The sequence below is a fragment of the Hippoglossus hippoglossus genome, chromosome 18 (genome assembly GCF_009819705.1).
Source record: "Hippoglossus hippoglossus isolate fHipHip1 chromosome 18, fHipHip1.pri, whole genome shotgun sequence".
NCBI classification, from domain to species: domain Eukaryota; kingdom Metazoa; phylum Chordata; class Actinopteri; order Pleuronectiformes; family Pleuronectidae; genus Hippoglossus; species Hippoglossus hippoglossus.
In genome coordinates, this window is record NC_047168.1 from 3,027,032 (window position 1) to 3,046,512 (window position 19,481).

The window sequence follows — 19,481 nt, forward strand, 5'->3', positions numbered from 1 at the left end:
ACCCCCTTTCTAAACCTGATGACATCACACAGGGGTCTAAAATGCCAAAGACTAAAACATTCACATTACTGTGTGCCCTTGTCAAATAAACATTGTTAAATCGTGAATCAAGTCTCTCCTGATTGAAATAAGTTCAGTTGACTTCAGGGGCCAATAATTTCATCCGAAGCCAATGCCCCCTGGCCCCACCCCTGGATCCACCCCTGTTTTATTAACAAATTCTCGCTCGTTTGACACACAGGGGGAAATGGTTCATTCAATCAATCAAAATTTATGGCCCATATTCACATATCACAATTTGCCACATGGGGTTTAACAAGGTGCAACATCCTCTTCCCTTCACCCTCAACACGAGTGAGGAAAAACTACCAAGGAAAAAACCTAGAAACCTCAGAGAGAGTCACATGTGAGGGATTCCTCTCCCAGGATGGACAAAATGCAGCTTCAACACGTCAACAAAATAAAAATATTTTCACCTTGCACCCAATGGATAGAGGCATTGTCGTCACGTTTCTCCATTTATCTATCAGATTTTTTACATTAATTTGTTACCTGTCTTTGTGTGTTGGTGTTAATCAACAACAGGATTTACACTGGCACCTTTAAATATGTGCGACAACCTTGTTCCTCATTAGAATAAAAGCACCGGAGAACATAATCAAACACAATGAACCCAAATCGACATAAAGTCCACAACACTCCAATGAGTCCTTCCTCTTCATTGGATCTGCACTCCTCTTCCTCTCTTTGTCGTCTTTGTTCATGAGGTGTCTGGTCCAACAAATGGACTGACTAATTTATTGAAAAACCTGGACATTTAATCAAAGCAGCATACGGCAGAGAACTCATTAAAAAACTATTATATTGGACTATGTGTTCAGTTCCAGCTCGTGGCACAGACACTTCTTCATGCCACTTGCTGTCCTCACACACCAGCGAACACACACACACACACACACACACACACACACACACACACACACACACACACACACACACACACACACACACACACACACACACACACACACACACACACACACACACACACACACACACGTACGTACGTTTCCTGTGCAGCTGAGATAATATGACAAGGAAAACTCAGAGTGGATAAATAGTGATTTTGAAAATAAAGAAGAGTGAAGTCTTGAATAATTTATGACATTAATTTGACAGCATGACACCTATCATTTAAATTTGCACATTAATGGGAGAACTGAAGAGTGTGTACTGTGTGTGGGAGTGTTTGTGCCCACATGTAAATCCTGGTCTGTCTGTCTACAGGCCTCAAAGTGTGTCAACGCTTGCATGCCTGTGTGTATCAGCGCATGAACAAGGTGCGCTTGGCTTTCCTGCACATCAATCTCCCTAATGACACACACACAGACACACTCCCTGCCAGCCTCCCTGTGCACATGGCTCATCCATCAATCGACCACCCCCCCCGTTTCTCTGGAGCCCCTGTCTCACTCGTCAGCAAGCGGTCCCCACTTCCACCCCCCAAAAGGCATGGGCACGGCCAGACGTCTCTGCAGAGACTTCCACAACTTTATGTCCGTCTTTGTAGCACGCCGCCGTTTAACCTTGGCCGTGCCGCATGTGACGGGAGGAGGGTGGGGGGGAGTGCACGGGGCGAACAGATTGGTTTGGCATGCCTGATCGCGCCAGCCCCGCTCGACTATCTATCTATCTGGGTGCAGACGCGGGGAGAGGGAAAAGGGAAGAGAATGTGAGGGAGGGGGAGATGGAGTGCGGGGTGGACCATGTGGCGCTGCCTAGCCCCAGGAAGAGCTCTCAAGCCTGGGCAGCTGGCCCAGACAGACAGCCTCTCCTTTTCACCCTCAGCAAACACAGGCAGCCTTGTTCGGGCTGACAGCTTTCACATTGCAGGCAGCATCTCTCTGTGTGTGGGTTAAAAGACTGGTGAGTGTTTCCTTGAGGGATTCAAGAAGTGTTGGTATTTTTTTAGTAGAGGGGAGTATTATAGAGGAATAGAGTACGACACTGCAAATATAAAAAACATATCCTTCACTATCTGTCATCACTCTCTGACTCTGTCTACTCAGGCTTATTTAGAGTGGGGGGAGTGGGTTGGGACACCCATAGGAGGTAAAGTCCACACACACACACACACACACACACACACACACACACACACACACACACACACACACACACACACACACACACACACACACACACACACACTACTTCTATTACCCTGTTGGCCCTCTGTAATGAGTTAGGCACTAACCTGCCTGTCTGTCACTCAGCTGATATGATAATCCAGATCCGCTGCTGTTGCCCCCTGGGGGGCCCCTGACCTCCCCTTCTTAACGTATCCATTTATTCCCCATTGACCCCCACACACAAACATCACAGCCCAACCAACAGCAAGGTCACCCATTCATTTTCTTTACGCTGCAGGCATTGTTAAAACTATTGCTCCCTTGATGGGAGAGAGCACGTTATAATTCTGCTCCACAAACAGTCAGGCAGAGAAGTGATTCTTGTTTCCAGAATTGATCTGATGAAGCAGGCCAGGAATCCTCCTTTAGCCTTTAAAGTGATACTGTATACTAATATATGTTTTGTAAGCTATAAACTATAACTATATAGTTTATCTATCGAACACTTCCTGTAGCCTACCGTTTCAAAATAAAAGCACTCCAGCATTTCTATTGACTGAATCCATTAATTTTTTTTTTTTTTTTTAATGGTGAAATATTTGCAGGAGTAAATTAACCATATTATTAACAACCATGATTAATTGACTGCGTACTCTCAAAAAACAACATATCATTAATGTCTTTATTAAATTTTAACTTGTGTCTGGCCGTTACAGACCCTTGAAGCACTTTCAGCATCCCAGCAAGGTTTCAAATCAGTTTACCTGAAAGCGAATCCATTTGAGTTAATATATTTTTCTTTGCTAGGGTGACTTCGGCCAAACAGTGTCAGGAGATAAATGAACAGGAACATCACTGTACCTCCACTTGTATCTTGCATTTCCATGTGCACCAGATCAGGGTCCACATCCACACCAGATACAGACCTGGAACACAGAGGGTTGTTACATGATCAGTTACAATGCATCCCATCAGAAATTAGAACAAAACAACATAGCACCAACTTCAGATTAGATACGTTTACAAATGAGCACATATCAGGAAGATCACATAATGTAGAATGTCATTGTTTCAACTTATTTTCAGGTCAATTTTGAACATAATTTTTAATATTATAGTTTACAACACTGTATTTATTTGAGGAATAAAAAAAATATTGTTTGATTCAAATGCACAGTGATTGAATCATAGATCCCAGTTCAGTGTCTATGTGCTGTATCCTTTGATCCTCTTTGAAATAGAAAGCTCTGTAAATATGCACAGCTCAGCTCTTTTAGGAAAGTGCACTCAGATGTACTCAGCCTGGCCCAGCATGCCTGAAAACCTCCCAAAATGTTTATAACCTTATTCTGTCTTAGAACCACACTGACATGCTCTACGGTGCGCTCGCTCTGTGTGCCCTTCAGTGAGTAGTAAACTAAGTAGTTCATCTGATTAGGACTGTGTAGTGCAGTTGGTGAAATTTCCCCGGCCCAGTAAAGATAGAGTGGAGATTTAAAACCTCATTACTTTGCCTATAAAAAGACTTTACGAGCAATTAGCAGGCCGAGGAGGGACGAGGGAGGAAGGGAGGAATGGAGGAGGGAGGCTGGATCAGTGGAAATGCTCCAGGATCTGCAGCTCATGTTGCAGGTTGATGACTCAGTCTTCCTCAGTTGGTCAGTATGATGAGTTAGCTTACATATCCATGACATTCAAGAACTTCAAGCAACACATGAGTGTTTGCTGATTTACTGCTCCATCAAAGACGCTATAAAAGTCACCTCATATTAGAATTTTACAGCGCTTCATCTCACAGCAGCCGGACGATGGCATGACAAGTTCAGATGACCTCCAGGGACGTTTTATTGGTTTAGTTCCAACAGTGTCAGAGAAAAACCAACATCAATCCCTAATGGTCAAGAAAACAGTCTGGTTCACCTGCCATGCAAAAATATCGACTGTATAGTTTGACAAGAGCGCAGATATCAGGCAATTCTGCAAAGTCATGGATTTCGTTCAGTGATAGTTTTTACACCAAATGCCCGTTGTCTACGTTTTGGAACACATGGTACTTGTGGTAAATAAACTATATTTAAGGTTTGGGTAATGTTTAAGGCACTGGGTCACCTTTACTGTCAGATTTGGTACTATTTACATCGGCACTAAAAATTGCAATTGCATGTCAATCGGAGTGCAAATTCGAGATGTTAGGCAAATAAAATGTTCCAGTGACCATCCACTTTTAGAACAGTTCTAGTTCTGAAAGTATATATGTGCCTAAACACCTAAACACATATAAGACTAAAGTTGACTTGGTATTGTAAGTGTTTGTACAACCACAGGTGATCGGTAGGTGATGAGCAACACTCCTACTTATAAAAGGCAAGGAGAACCAACACCTCATCTTTCCTCAGGTTAACTGTTTGAACGCTCATCACCAACAGGTCCAATGTTTCCTGCTCAAGTGTCCTTGACTAAGGCTTTGAACCTGAGCCTTCTCACTCATGTTACTCTGGATAAAAGTGTCAGCTGCATGCTTGAAATGCAAATACCCAAGACTGAAGGTGAAAGCTTTCTCTGTGCCGGCAATACATCATTTATTCATTCCGCTAACGTTTTGGTTCAGCTCGAGCTTCATCACAGCCCACAGTAAGAGTGAGGGATTTCCTCCTCCTTTGGTCAGGGAAGTGCAAGTAGACAGACTGCGAGGGCTGAAAAGGGAGGCAGGGGAAATGAAATGAACGACAGACACGAGTGATAGAGAGACATGAGGTGGTAAATAAAGAAAGGTGAATTGCTTTAGAGGACAAGGCGGAGGAGGTGCGGCATGCTGGAAAAACATCCTCCCTGGGCCAGAATTCAGTTTCATCCCAGCTCTGGTGTCACTGCATTGCTATTGCTCCTTTATCCGTATGCTTTTCACGGCATTTCACTTTTATCGCCTCTCCTCAGACGTGTGCTTTTGTTGTCAGTTGTCACCCTGTGAGAGGCCGGTTCAATTTCAAAACTGCTGTTACTTTTTATTCAGGGTGACAAACAAAAAGGTTTACAGCCTGGGCTCACAAAACAAGGTAAACCGGAACACAATATGCCAGACCACCCCAATGGCAGATTGGCTTTAACGTGATGTGTTGTTATGTGATTTATACGCGCTGGCTGCCAGACTCCTGTTCTCTTGTTGCCTTTTATGACTGTTAGGCCACAGGCAAGGCAAAGGCTACAGCCAACAATGACTCGCTAACTCTTTCTCCTTCTGGCTACACATATTTATAGCACATGTATACAGGCCCTTTTGTCTTTTTTTTGCCAGGAGCCTTACAGTATGTGCAGATCTGAACACCTGTGTATGTTTGCTGCAGGCAGTTAAGTCCAAGCCAAATAAAATAAAACAGTGGTTTAGTTTCAGAGTAGCAAGGTTTGAATATACATTGTGAAATAATCTTTTGATGTTCTACTTCCTCGACAAAGCTTTAGCCAGGCCGTATAAAAACTTCTGCTGGTTTTAAACTATAATGACGTGCAGATGTGAAAAGTAAAATGTTGGTGAACCTTAAAGGAATGGTTTAAAAGTTTGGGAAATTAGCTTATTTGTTTTTATATAAGAGGATTTACATCAATCAATCAATCAATTAATCTTGTTTCTTGACATCATTGAAGTTTTTGGAACAGGTTCTATTTGCTGCTATTAGTGCAGTTTGTTTCCTTGTTTTCAATATGCGGCCTCACTGCAGGTAGTCAAACTCAAACACTGACATCTTAAAATAGACTTGGAAGCGATAGCGATAATTTCGCAGCTCCTTGATCAGAAGGTGAAATTCTCCTTGTTCTTAATGGCTTCTCAGGGTTGAATGGACAAAATTAATAAAAGGCATTGGACTCAATGTGCAAGGCTTCTGTGCATGAAGATTAAGCCTTTACGTAAAACACTGACTTGGTTTGCAAATACTTTTAATCAGTAGTCTTGATGAACCTATGACCAATATTTACTCTCTTTTAATTCTAACTCTTTCAAAACTTATCCTTAACTTTATCTGTCTGCATTTTAGTGCTGGAAGATACAAATAATGTGCAGTGGGCTATTTAAAAACAAACATAAAGTCTTGGTTTTAAAACCAGGGAAACTACAGAGATGGCGATAATTCATTGTGGGTCTGCATGTATAAGCAAAATAATGAACACCTATACATTTGATCTGTTGTTCATGATAAAGTTCGGTTCAGCTTTAAGTAAGGAGCACAAACATTGGTAATTACTCGCTATTTTGTACAGTTTATTTGCATCGCTGCTGATGTCAGGTCAAAAAGTTCAGGTTGGACATTCAGATCCTAAATCTGATAAAGAGAATGACACTTTAGCGTGAAGAAGTAAGTACTTAAGTCCCTCTCTCCTTCCTCACACTCTACTTTTCTCCTCTTCGACTTCTAAATTTTCACGCCGCAGTGTTTGCATGATTTGTGCATTACAGTTGGTGGTATTAATCAGAGGTGTTTTGGTGTGCGGACCAACTCATTTACTATCGACAGTGAGAGGAAACAAACCAACAGGGGCTTGCAATGCCTTCCTGACCTTCAGAAGATGAGGGTGTGTACTTAATTGCATTTAAATGCACCACATTTGAATGCATCGTTTTTACACCAATGCATACTGGACAGGGAGGAGAGCTGAGAGAGAGTTAGAGGAGGATGGAAGGAAGGTGATAAGAGGGAGAGAATCCTGATACAAGATACCATGAAGGTGAGAGTGAGGAGAGGAAGGATTGGAAGAGATCGCTCAAGCTGTGAAATATTACACACGTGGGGAAAAGATATATACCTCTGCCTGCTTTGGGCACTTTTTCAAGAGATTCCATAAAATGGTTCTGCTGCATTAACTCCAGTGCTTACGACAAAAATCCAATTCAAATTTCTAGTTTAAGAAAAATTGGAGGTGAAGTTCGAGTTTTATTTTTAATGTTCCACATAAAGTTGATTTATTTGCATCTGGGATATAGATATCAATATAATTTTATTGTTTGAGCAATATTGTGTAAATAGCATTATGGGATCAGTAAAAAAAAATAGACCCATTACCTCTGCAGGAGCTCAACTCAATGTCTGGCAGAGCTTGATCAAAATAGACTTCCTGCAAGAGCATTTAAATCTAATAAATGAAAAAATGTCGTAAAATAAACTCCCACACCTACCGACTACCATATTTGGTGCTCCGTGGGAAAAACAGGTATCAGAAGTTCCTCTGACGAATCAACAATGAGAACTGAGAGTTTAACTTGTTTTAGTTACCTTATTTAAACTTGTTTGCTTCCTTAGTTAGACGAGTGGATTGATATCTTCAGATATCACGTTCAGAAGAACAGGAGGTCATGTGACCTTGACCACCAAAATCCAATCAGTTCGTCCTTGAGTCCACTAAACGCTTATAGCAAATTTTAAGAAATTCGCTCAAGGTGTTATTGAGATATCTTGTTCAGAATGGATTGGACAGAGAACCCAAAACATTATGCCTTTGGCCACTGGGAATATCTCTGCACTGCTACCAGGCTGTTCCAAGAGTCTTCATCACAAAAACATATAACAGCAACTCTTCACATCAAAGTGTAATTTTCAGCATCTCTTGGAATATTTTTACATTTAACATTGGAATATTACAGTTTATGTAAAGAAAGTAAAAAGTGAAAGTATTTCTTTCACGTAGGAAAGAGCCAGGTTTGGTCTTCATGTTACCAAGACATATTGTGTCCTGAGTCCAGCTTTGTACTTTAAAAGTAGTAACAGTAGAAAATCCTGTTGTACTTCCTTTTTAACTTTTTACTTCCTTGCTCACAATGACATCACTGAGTTGTGTCTTTAAAAGCAACATCTTTGTAACAAAGGGATTCAAATCCTCTGCTTTCTAGTACTCAAGTTAGACATTTCAAACGTTGAGCTGAATTCTAGTTCAGTCAGGACCACTTTCATCAAAGAAATCTTCATTTGAATCTGCTCAAGTTACATTTGGCGGTTTGGCTCTGTTCTGGGTCGTGCATACGTGGGAAGCCTAAGACAGAGAGAGCTCAACTCTCTGTCCTTCCATGTGCCTTCATGGAAAGCTTAATACAGGGAGAGCAGCAGCAAGACCCCCCCAAGGGAACAGAACAGACATCAGTGACAACAGAAATGACACTGAGTAAATCAAACACAGTATGAAAAACGGGGGAGCTGGGGCGGGGGTGGGATGCAAAACGGCTTGCAGAGGAAGCAGCAGGGGGAGGCAGGCTGACGCAGCTTAGATAAGGTGCCTTGTTTGAGCTTTGCCATTGAATGCATGGAAGGGAGTGAGCCGAGCCACTGGCTTTGAGATCAGCTGCTGTAGCTGTCAGGTGAGCTGAGCCTGACTTCTCGGCCTGCTGCTTTGCTCAATACGTCCTTGATCACTGATGAGAACAATGAGTTGCACTGACCAGAAGACTCTGTCCTTGGTCACACGCTCCTGAAGCAAAGTCCACTTGCGGCCCAGGTCGGTCGAAGCAAAGATCTGGATTCAAAGGGGAGAGAAGAACGCAATTAGAAAACACTCAATGAGTGTAGCATGAAATAATGAAGCTGAACCTGAGTCTTATTACTCGCTCTATGCCCTACAATGGAGGATAAAACTCTGTATTTGGAAAAAAAACGTTCACCCAATCAAGCTACTGAATTTCATGGTTCACCAACTTAAAACTGAACTCAATTAATTATTAGTCATATCAGGTTTTGTGTGCTAGTGTGTACTTACGTCTTATATTTCATGAGCAGTGAGAGGGAACGTGTATTTTTAGTAGTGTGTGTGTGTTATCTAAGCTTTTATGCCATTGATCAAAATGAAAGTCTATTAATTCCCACACAAAACGTATCCTTGATGTATGAAAAGCACACTGAGGCTAGAAAAGAATTTCACCTCCCAAACCTTCCTTAGCCATTCAAAAACAAGTTCTCAATGCTTGCCATTGACAGATCCTGCATAGTTGTTGTTAAGGTTGCACATCCTGTCTGCACACCTCTCATGACGACCCCTCCTTTGCTCAGGGTGAACAGAAAATATGCGACCAAACACATTTCTAAAGCGCGTTCGAACCGAACATTTGTGGCTGTGAAAAAAAAAAGCAAATCTCACGCTGACCTTGATGGAAATCTGTCCCTGCCCTCACAAACCCTCTTAATTTGCACGTTCTGCCACGCGTCCTCTCATCATCCTCTAGCTAAATGATTTTTTTGTTCTGTTTGAATGGATTCTTTGCCTCCATCTGAGCCTGCCCATATGGAACAGATTAAAACCTAATTGAATTTCTTGTTTAATTATGTGTAAATTATTGAAGTTGAGGAGGAGTTGAGCCAGACTCTGACTTATGAACTATTGGACCTAATGTCCCACCTCTATCTCGAATTCCACTTGACAGAAAAACTTTTCAATCAGCGTGTGTGTGTGCACGTCTTTGAATTCAGAGTTGTGAAATACTGACAAAGATGAGTTAATTGTTGAATTTGACATTTTAACTACTGAACTGGAACAGTTTGTGGCGTTTTGCTCTTACTGAGCAGTTCAACTGAAACGTGACCTTTCCTTCTCGGATTGTTTCACTTCATGTATATTAGTGGCAGGACGAGTCTTGACGAGCATTTTTTATTCTTTTATCTAACGTTCTGAGATTATATTTGGACGGCAGGTGGACTTCCAGGTTTGGAGCCACGTAAAACAATCAATGCAGTGTAAAGGCCGGCATGTGTTTAATTTGTTTTGTATTAATGCCTCAGAGTGAATGAGACACAATGATATATTGATATTAACCTGTCACGTGAATGTAATTAGCTTTTCTTCTCCAGTGTTGCAGCCTTGAATGTCTCGTCTCAGTGCCTCGCAGCAGTAGGACATAAGTAATACATAGGACGACGATGTGATGTCTTAACCTTCGTGTTTGCTGGGACTGGACTGACATGTTAGAACTATGGAGGCGATTAATTCCACTTTGTAGCAGAGAGGGCCGGATGGAAAACTGCAGTGTACGACACAGAGAGCCATGTAGCAGAAATGTTACACTGCTGTACAAGCTTGTATGTCTGTGAGAGGCTTTTACTTTTGGGAGCAGCAGTTCTACTAGTTTAGATACATTTCCCAGCAGCATTCAGAGCTACAGTCTATTCCAGCTCCAAGAAATTATGTAATGTTTCCAGTAGCATCTTATTTTAACACTTTAAAAAGCATGGTGGGATCAAACGCTCATTTTGGATGAATCAGTGCAATTCTTTGTAATATGATTTAGTAGGAGACTAGTTGAGACATGAAACAGCTACAGCTTTAGCTCCTTACTTTTTCTTACCTAGCATCTCAAGCTTAGTGGTTTCCTCAACAATCTCTCTTTACACATTTGTTACTTTTTCATAATTATTCCAACTAAATTAAAATGGCAAGGGCTACCTCCACCAGTTCTTCATTGTTGTTCGTCTGTCTGTATGTACGTCGGCAGGATTACGCAAAAACTACAGAGACGATTTTACTGAAACTTAGTGGAAGGGTGGGGGAGGGGCAAAGGAAGAAGCCATTAACCTTTCTCTTTAATATGGAGAGATAGGGCGTTAGCGTTGGCAGAGGAACAAACTCTCGGAGTCCTCTTTTACGTTTTGTATTCATGTTTTACTTATTTGAGCTTATTTTACTCTTTTAAAATCATATTCATTGCTTTTATACCTTATGTTAATGTCTTTTTATGCCTCACTATGAATACCTTGGCCTCACTTTGATCTAACCCCCAAGTTAGGAAGAGTAATTTAAAAGAAGACGGGAATAATTACCCCAATATTTTGTTGAAGGCATCAAAGCTTTTGGCCTGATTGTTTGGTTTGTCAGTGACGTACTGTACTTACAGGAGTTATGGGCTCATACAGAATGTTGTGTTGATGAGGACTTAGCCTCAGATCTGATGACCAAAACTTGAACAGTCTGTGCATCTAAAACACAACCAAGATAGAACATTTGGACACAAATGGCTTCACACTGCATTTGCAGAATTCAAATCCAGTTTGCAACATGTTTTAAATATGGAAACCAACATTCAATTGTGTGTGTGTGTGTTTATTTTACTTGCAAAGGATTTACCCTCCAACTATATTGTTGCATGATAAATCACTCATCAAGTTTTCTCCAAGGTTCGTTTTTCTGTGGAAATTGAAATTGAATGCAGTACTGCGATGCCTAGAGAGGCGTTTCACTGCTGTAACATCAGTGCCGTCTTCTTGACTATTCTCTCAGCTACAGAATCAACTATTAACTGTGATGTGTCTGTGGCACTTGGACACCCACCCTGCCCTCCTTGCAGTAGGCGAGGAGCTTGTCCTCTTCCTTGGGGTGGAAGATGATCGTGTCGGGGGTGAAAGCGATGGACTGTCGCTGGAAAGAGGAACCTTCGTCGGTGCTGATGAACAGCATCTGATCCCGTTCGTTGATGGATGAGCCCACCAGCACTACCTGCATGACAGAGAGAGAGGAAGAGGAAGGGAAGAAAACAGAGGTTAGAGGTGGAAAGGTCAGAGGATAATGTCTTGCAGCGTATTGGTCGCTCCGTCAGCAGGTCTGTTGAGGACATGCAAAGCCACTGTCCTCATATCAATACGTACATTCATTCCCCTGCTTGTAGAAAACTGATGAATATAAACGCATGCATGGCCACGCACATTTCTCCAGGGCCAATCTCCAGGCCACAGGAACTTTCTATCAAGCGTGCACGCTGCTTAGAATGTGGCAACACTGTATCGACTATCTATTCAGAGTTTTATAGCTCATAAAGCGAAGGCATTAAACACGGGGCACAGCGAGACCTGCCAAGCCACCAATCACATTTATGTCCTGGACACTCAGGAGTGAGGCTACCAATAGGGCTGATCGATAGGAACTAATGAACCAGTCACATTCATTAGGAGTTCATGAGAGGTGGGAAGCTGTCCAATGAGGGTTTCTAGGTGCTGTTGTCTATTATCACCACGGTGGTGCTTATTTAATTTTTTTTACAGTACATGAACCTTTTTTACAGTTTTTTCAGCAAGCAAAATAAGGAAGGCACTCGCTGACGGCTGCCTTCTTTCTAAGGTTTAAATCAATGGATCCAAAGCAGTAAAGAGACATTAAGTGTATAAAAGGAAAGTGCAGCTTGTAAAGATTATTTAAAACATAAATTATGTGTGCACACAAATAACAAAAGTGGAAAGCACTCTGGACAGACGTTATATAAGGAATGATTTTATATTTCATTCTCATTTGGACTCCCGTGCATTCACATATTCACACAACGCTCCTTTTCTATACAAAGTTTCCTCCTCGCCTCCTCATGGAACCAGAAATAGAAAAATAAAAACATCCAACCATGTCAAAAGAACAAGATTACCATCGTTTTAATAGCCACTGGTTAAGGGGAGTGAGCACACTAGCATTTAGAGAAGAAAGGCTTTATTGTTGTGTGCTTATCTTAGGGGTAAAACATCGCTTCACCTAACTGAACCCCCCCACAGCTGCCCAAAGACATAAGCTGCCCAATTATCACCAGTGGGCACCAACAATGCCTGGACAAGGCATTGTGAGAAAATTTACTTTACATCCCATCAATTTCTTTAAATGAATGATTGATGGTTGGTTGGAGAATATTTTTTTGACATTCATATTTTAAATTTGTCAAAACAAATAAATAAAAGCAGATTGATATTTTAAATTTTGAATCATCACTTCTAATTTGATGTTGTCAGTATTAGATGTGTGGATATGAAAAAATGATTATCTCATGTTTCCAGTCATTAACCTTCCAACTTTTACATTGTTCCTTTTCACTTGCAGAAAACAAGCACATTTGAGCTTTATTCCTCAACTAATTTGTCTGAGCTGCCTTCACTGTCCTTTATCATTAAAAGCTACAGCATCAAACTCTCACTCACGTAACGTTCACCATTGCCCCACATTCAACTCTCAAGCTGTAACTAGATGTTCTATCATATTAGATAGATACAATGAATTTGTATTCCTCCGTGAGACACACAAGCTTGTAAGTATGAGCATGTGTGCACACGGATCCTTTTCAGTATTCTCATCATGACTACAATTAGGCAGCAAGCGTAGCGCGCCTCACGTCTTGCTGGTTGCACTACTTGAGAGTCGTGTGTGTGTGTGTGTGTGTGTGTGTGTGTGTGTGTGTGTTTGTGTGTAACTCTTGCTTGTTCTGTACACACTTCCCTGAGCAGCATGGTCAATTAAAGGCCCACTGTTTGTTTGGCTGCCAGAGGAAGGCCAACAACGACAAAGAGTGTTTCAGCAGGATAGAAAAGGCACAGAGGAGAATTATAGTTCTTTTCTTAACATTATTTATTTTGTGAATGTGGACCAGGCATGTCGGTATTTGCACCTGGGGGCTGCCCACAGTGTTGGGCTGTTCAAAGCCAATCAGCTCCACTGGAAAGCTCATGATTCAGTGCCTTGCTCAAGGGGACCTTTGAAATATAAACTCAGATTTTTCCAGTGGATTTAGGGATTTAACAAACACTCCTGAAGCCACAAGTGAGTTTCTAACCTATTAACTGCCGCTGTACATAACTGAGCAACAAAAGGACTTAGGAATTACAAGCTGTTTTAACAATTGAGCATTTATTTATATATATGTCAAAATGGTTAATCAACTATGTAAGTTCTTGCTGATAACGAAAGGTGTGCCACAAGGCTCCATATTGGGTACAGTCTTGTTTCCATTTACAATAATAACATAGCCTCATTCCTAACTGGCTGTTAGCTCTATCTTTATGTTATACTACACTATAAATCAGCTCTTATTAATTTACAAACGTCCTTCAATATTCTGCTAGGTGTGTACAGATTTAAATTTACTTTTGTTTTCGAGAGCCAGTAGTCAAATAGGTGTAGGTGTAATCATCAGACCAGATGAAAGGCTTTGACAAAAATAAATAATCACAGAGACAAACTTGTGAATAAACTACGACAGAAGACTGGTTTCCTGTATTAAAAATAGAGCCAGTTTCCCTGTGGCTCCAGGAAAGAGGATTATTGAAGCAGTATTCCTGTCACTTTTAGATTATGGTGATGTGACTTATCGAGAGGCAGCTCCTTCTATCCTCAAACCTCTGGACTCAGTGTATCATTCTGTTTTATTACTGGTGATGTTTATGGTACCCATCATTGCACTCTGTAGGGGAGGGGAGGTGGGTCCTCTCTGACAGACATTGGTACCATTTTTATTAGCTCCACCAAGGAGACGTTTTCATCAGTGTTTTGTTTTTGCTGGTTAGCAGGATTAGGGAAACATTTCCAAGAACCTATAACATTTTGGAGCTGATCCAGGATTTTTTTTCACTTTTTTTTAACATGGCAAGAGATGGCGTTAGACAGTGGAGGCATGCGCTCAACGAGTGCCCTTCTACTGTAGTTTACAAAAAACTTGTTGGTAAATTTTCATGGTGCAGTACATCTCTTTTGGTCAGATCAGTTATACGTGTCTCTCTTGAAATATTTGACTTTTATCTCAACCTGATTCACCTGATAAATTAAGGGGTTAATAATATTTTAGGCCCAAATAGCTAAATCCATGGCTTCTACCAGATACACCCTTATTTGAATGCACGTGTCTCACTTTGGTTTCTCTTCTTGTCCCTGTGGGGCAGAACCATCAATCAGGTCAGACTGCCTCTGCCAATATGTCTCTATTTAAAGGACATCCCTCAGTTTAACCTAGTTGAGTTGTGACAGCTGGACATCATCAGGACACACACAGACACACACACACACAGGCTGCCCACACACTTCACATCACCAGACACACACTGAAAATGCACAGTGACATAAGAAATGCCAGAGATGGATTGTTTCATTCAAGCAACATGAATGTGTGTATGATGTATGTGTTGAATAGAAAAAGTAACATTTCTTTTTTCCATTTACATTTCTACGAGATGTGTTGCGATAAGCTGCTGCAGAGACGACCTGTGGGCTTGTTTTTACAGGACAGTTGAATGAAAACTGTTATATAATGTCTTCTGTTGCTCTGGAGACTGAGAGGAGGTAACTCTGATGATGTCACAGCGATGTCATCATGGTTACCTTGATTCGAGCAGAGACTACAAAATAATCAAAAGGCTGTGTAACAACTGAGGGAAATAAAATTCAAATACATTACCTAGTCCGGATGGAGTATGTAAACATGTCTCTTTTTAGTTGCACTGTGGGGAATGTAGGACCATTTTAGAGCTTGATTAAAGAATAAAAGTGAGGACATCTCTGCCTGCACCAAGTCACTGAAGTAGCCCTTTAAGCAATTTTACTTCTAACTCGATTTTACAAGGTATTCGCTCTGATGAATGAGTTTTACTTGCACACACATTCTCAACCTTTTCATATATTCTTTTGACCCTTTCATGCCAAGCCAAGTCTACTTGAGACCCCCCTTCAGTTTTCTTTTTAAGATGTGACCATTTCAACCAAAGATTTGTTTTTCTTTCAAATGTTGTTAGATATAAACATAGAGAAATAACTAGTCTTCATCTTTTACTGTGTCTTCATATTTTAACCTCTGGATTTTTATAAATAATTTAAAGATATTGAAAAATGTCAGCTGACAGGTTTGATTCAGGTTTGTGGGATTCATAAAGCACCGACTCCGTCACTGATACACTATCCGTCTCTACTGATGCAGTAACATGACTTGCCAACAAGGGGCACTCTTGTCAAACTGTAAGCCTGAGCGCATGTCATATCTTCACTCTAAAGTTGAGAATGAGCTCCAGTCACCAACTCGCACTAAGTCTTTGGACTTTTTTGGGAAGCAACGAAAACGAGGAGTGGGCGAGGGGCAGACAGATGCTACAATTCCTCTCCTGTACAAGATAGGATCCTCGGCAATCAAAAAACTTTGATACATTGCTCCCCTGTAACGATTCCCCCTGAGTAATAACTCACGCTTTGAAGCACAGTGAAGCTATAGTGTACTGCAGTTAAAAGCGGTCCCCAAACTTCCTTTGTCTGCACTGGAGACTGGAGGGGTGTGACACATTAAGGGGACTTCTAGAAACAAAACTCGGCCCGTTTTAATCCGCAAAACGCCTCGACACCAGTGTGTCTTTCCAGAGAGCAATCTCAAATCCGTGCGACGTTTGATAATCTTTTCATCACAGCCAGTCTGACAAAGGCGGCTGATCGCTGAAGCCACACGAGCCCATGCTGTGTTGACACACATCAGAAGGTATCAGCCCTATAATCTATTATAAAACAACACAATCTACTTAGCAGCTTAGAATAGTTTATGGAGGAGTGAGTGCTGGCGTGCAGTCGGAGCATGAACAGTGTGAAGGTCCACGAGTTGCAGGAGGATAAGAACGTGTACATTATCTCCGTATATTGCATGTCACAACTTTGAACACTTGAAGGGCTTTAATGCTGCAGCCTTATGAGACTGATGATGAAAGCTCCTTTGGTCTTGAGAATGGAGAAAGCTTGTACATGATGCACGTGCATGCACAGCGTCAGAAACACCTGGAGAATATGAAATATGTACATGCATGTGCACACAGCTGACATACTGTAGGTGGATGGGGTACGCCTTCAAACATCACATTTAAAAAGAGCTTCTTAAAGGGGCCTTCCACAAATGCAGTGTCTGTTCTAAACATGACTGTTAATGTTGTGTTCTCTTGTCATATGTTAATGCTCTGGTGCTAATCGTCTTTTTATCGTTTGTGTGCTGGATGTTGTGCGCAGAGCCTTTTATAAACAGCCTATGGTGCAGAGTGAAGTTAGAAAACTTTGGGTTCATCCTACCTGCTATTTCAAAAGAAAGATTTTATATTTAATGTTTTTCATAAAATGAAACACAATTTGCTTCCCTACTGTTCACATGTGTGGTCATATATACTTTTGAATGATTTACTTAAGTGGTGTTATTTTTTCATAGATTGCATGTTGGCTATTTCAAAAATCTGTGAAGCAACACAATCTTCAGACCCAAGCTCACACATTTTCAAAGTAAAAGCTCTGAAATTCAGCTCAATAGAAAGCGTTACAGCAGAAGAAAAAAAATACTTTACTTTGAAAATTAACTATCAAACCAGAAGTGATTATATGAGTGTTGCTGCCATGACAGAGATTGGCAGTCGCGACTGAATGTCTGTGTCAGTCCGATATGGCGAAATGAAAATGATCAAAATGATCTGGCAGGACAGACATCATTGGCGGCAGGCTGCCAGTTGCTGACCACTGCTGTAGTTTATCCAAGGATGTAGAAGACAGACAGACAGACGTTTGTGGAATTAGTAGGTAGGTGATGAAGTCACCTTGAGAAGTAGTGATGATGTCATCAGGGATATCAAGGAAACCTTCACTACAGACTGCATTTAGAGTTTGAAATAATAAGGTAATAAAAAGGTAGAGTGGGTCTAAATGTCTATTAAAAGAGGCTGCTGTGTTGCATTATGGGAAATCTAAAATGAACAGTTTTTGGAGTTTGACCTATACTGGAAAGTAAAAGGATATCTCTGCCTCTGTGCATCAGATTCAATTACTGAATAGCTTGGTTGACCTTTTTCAAATATAATTTCCACTTTCAACTTCGGTCTTATTTTATGAATTTTCTCTTATGTCCAATAATAACCTTGTACTCATCAAGTTAGTTTTTCTGGTCTGTTTGCACAAAAGAAAAAAAGTTAAACTGTCCAAGAAGCATAAGCAGTCAGATTATTAAGCAGGTTGCAAACAAACCTCCACAATGTATTTAAAAGCGAAAAATACATTATATTTAACAGACTGACCTCCTGTTGTAATTTTGATGTACTTTACTCATCATCATCCATCATCAGCCCAGATGTTAGGATCCTTGTTTACAATCTAAGTGAGCATACAACTACTTGTGTTCCTTGACCTACGATACCTTATTATACTGGTCCCAGATCTCCACAATTAGTTTGGTAAATATTTAATCAACCTATTAAGAAGGAAAACTACAAAATAAGTTGTAATAAATCAGAATTATCCTTTCTCGCTGACACCTGGGTCCACACATTCGAACATACAGATGCATAGCTGCAGCTGCGGCTACAGCACAATTGCTTTCCACTCAATTACATATGTAAATTGCTTGGGATCTAGTTTCCACTGGGAGAGGGGGAGGGCCCCGTGTGATGGCAGCTTATTGAGCAGTGGCCTGTTGAGAATTTAGACCTGGGAGAGCACAGCAGCATGGGAGCCCCCACACAGCATGAGAAGTTTGATGACATGATGTTTAGTTGGCATGTCCTGTGTGGGCCTGGGTACCAAGAACCAAAAGCTGCCTTCAAATGTTTAATCACATTTGGGGTCAGGTGTGGATCAGGAGATACAGCAGGTCATCCACAAACCAGAAGGTCGATGGTTCGATCCCTGGCTCCTCTATTCCGCAATAATGGGTGAGTGGCAAATAGTTCTAGATTTAGGTTGCAATCTTGCCACTTCAAATTTCCGTGCACCCAACATGTCCTTGATGAACAATGCTTGATATGTTTCTTTTAAACTCTGGCTCAAATATTCCTCAAGTCTCACAGAAGAGCCCTGAATTGTGGACGATAGTTTCAGTCCAAAAACGCCAAGGATCCTCCTGAGGTAGTAAATGGTCTGTATTTGTAGTAATTTTCTAGACTTGATGACCACTTAATGCCCTTCACACACATTCAAACAGTGCATCTATGTGCTGCACTTTCTGGATCACACATCACTCACACACATCCAGTACAGCTGTCATGGGCGATTTGGGGTTTAATGATTTGCCCAAGGACACTTGGTAATTCAGAATGGAGGAGCCAGGGATCAAACCACTGATCTTCTGTGGACGCCCCGCTCAACCTCCTGAGCCAGAACCGTCCACGTTGTCAAATCGCACCTAACAAAGTTTCTTGTCAAATTACTTAACTGTTTATTTATTAGAAGGAGACACTTGTTGAGTGTTGGATCCAATTTTACCTACATTGCAATGTTGTAGAAGTATGCATTAAGGCCAAAGAGATAATAGTTTGATTGTTTGGCACCAGATTCGACAAACTTCCTTTCTTTTCAGTGTGATGCTGTGATGAGCGTCATGGAAGCAATGAAGGCTTGTCACCTCCTTCTATGACTTGTGCGACGCAATCTCAGCCACAAATTCCATCTGTCTCCGTTCAAGCGGTATTCAAATATCGTTTGGCTGCCATTGATATTTTAGAGCCGTAAGTAAAAGATACAAAAAGCTAACCATAGTAAATAGAATTACTGTTTTCTGGCGTCATACATAACACACCACATAAAAAGAAGCAAGCTTAATTACTGAGGAGAGGAAAACCGTCAATCATCTTTTCTTTTCAACTGTTTTTTCCA

The 19,481-nt window shown here is 41.1% G+C and overlaps 1 protein-coding gene and 1 long non-coding RNA gene across 8 annotated transcripts in view; both read right to left on the reverse strand.

Annotated features, from left to right (window-relative positions):
* LOC117779209 overlaps positions 1 to 19,481 on the reverse strand; it is a 315,610-nt gene that overhangs the window by 50,930 nt on the left and 245,199 nt on the right. The gene's annotated exons all lie outside the window — the stretch shown is intronic.
* Positions 1 to 19,481, reverse strand: part of sorcs2 (sortilin-related VPS10 domain containing receptor 2) — a 291,814-nt gene that overhangs the window by 47,435 nt on the left and 224,898 nt on the right. For all 7 annotated transcript variants that reach the window (XM_034615083.1, XM_034615086.1, XM_034615085.1 and 4 more), the window contains exons 4-6: positions 11,424 to 11,588; positions 8,551 to 8,624; positions 2,994 to 3,058 (exon numbers count right to left, since the gene is read on the reverse strand). In XM_034615083.1, the coding sequence (XP_034470974.1) occupies positions 2,994 to 3,058; positions 8,551 to 8,624; positions 11,424 to 11,588 (304 nt within the window). The remainder of the gene's footprint in view (positions 1 to 2,993; positions 3,059 to 8,550; positions 8,625 to 11,423; positions 11,589 to 19,481) is intronic.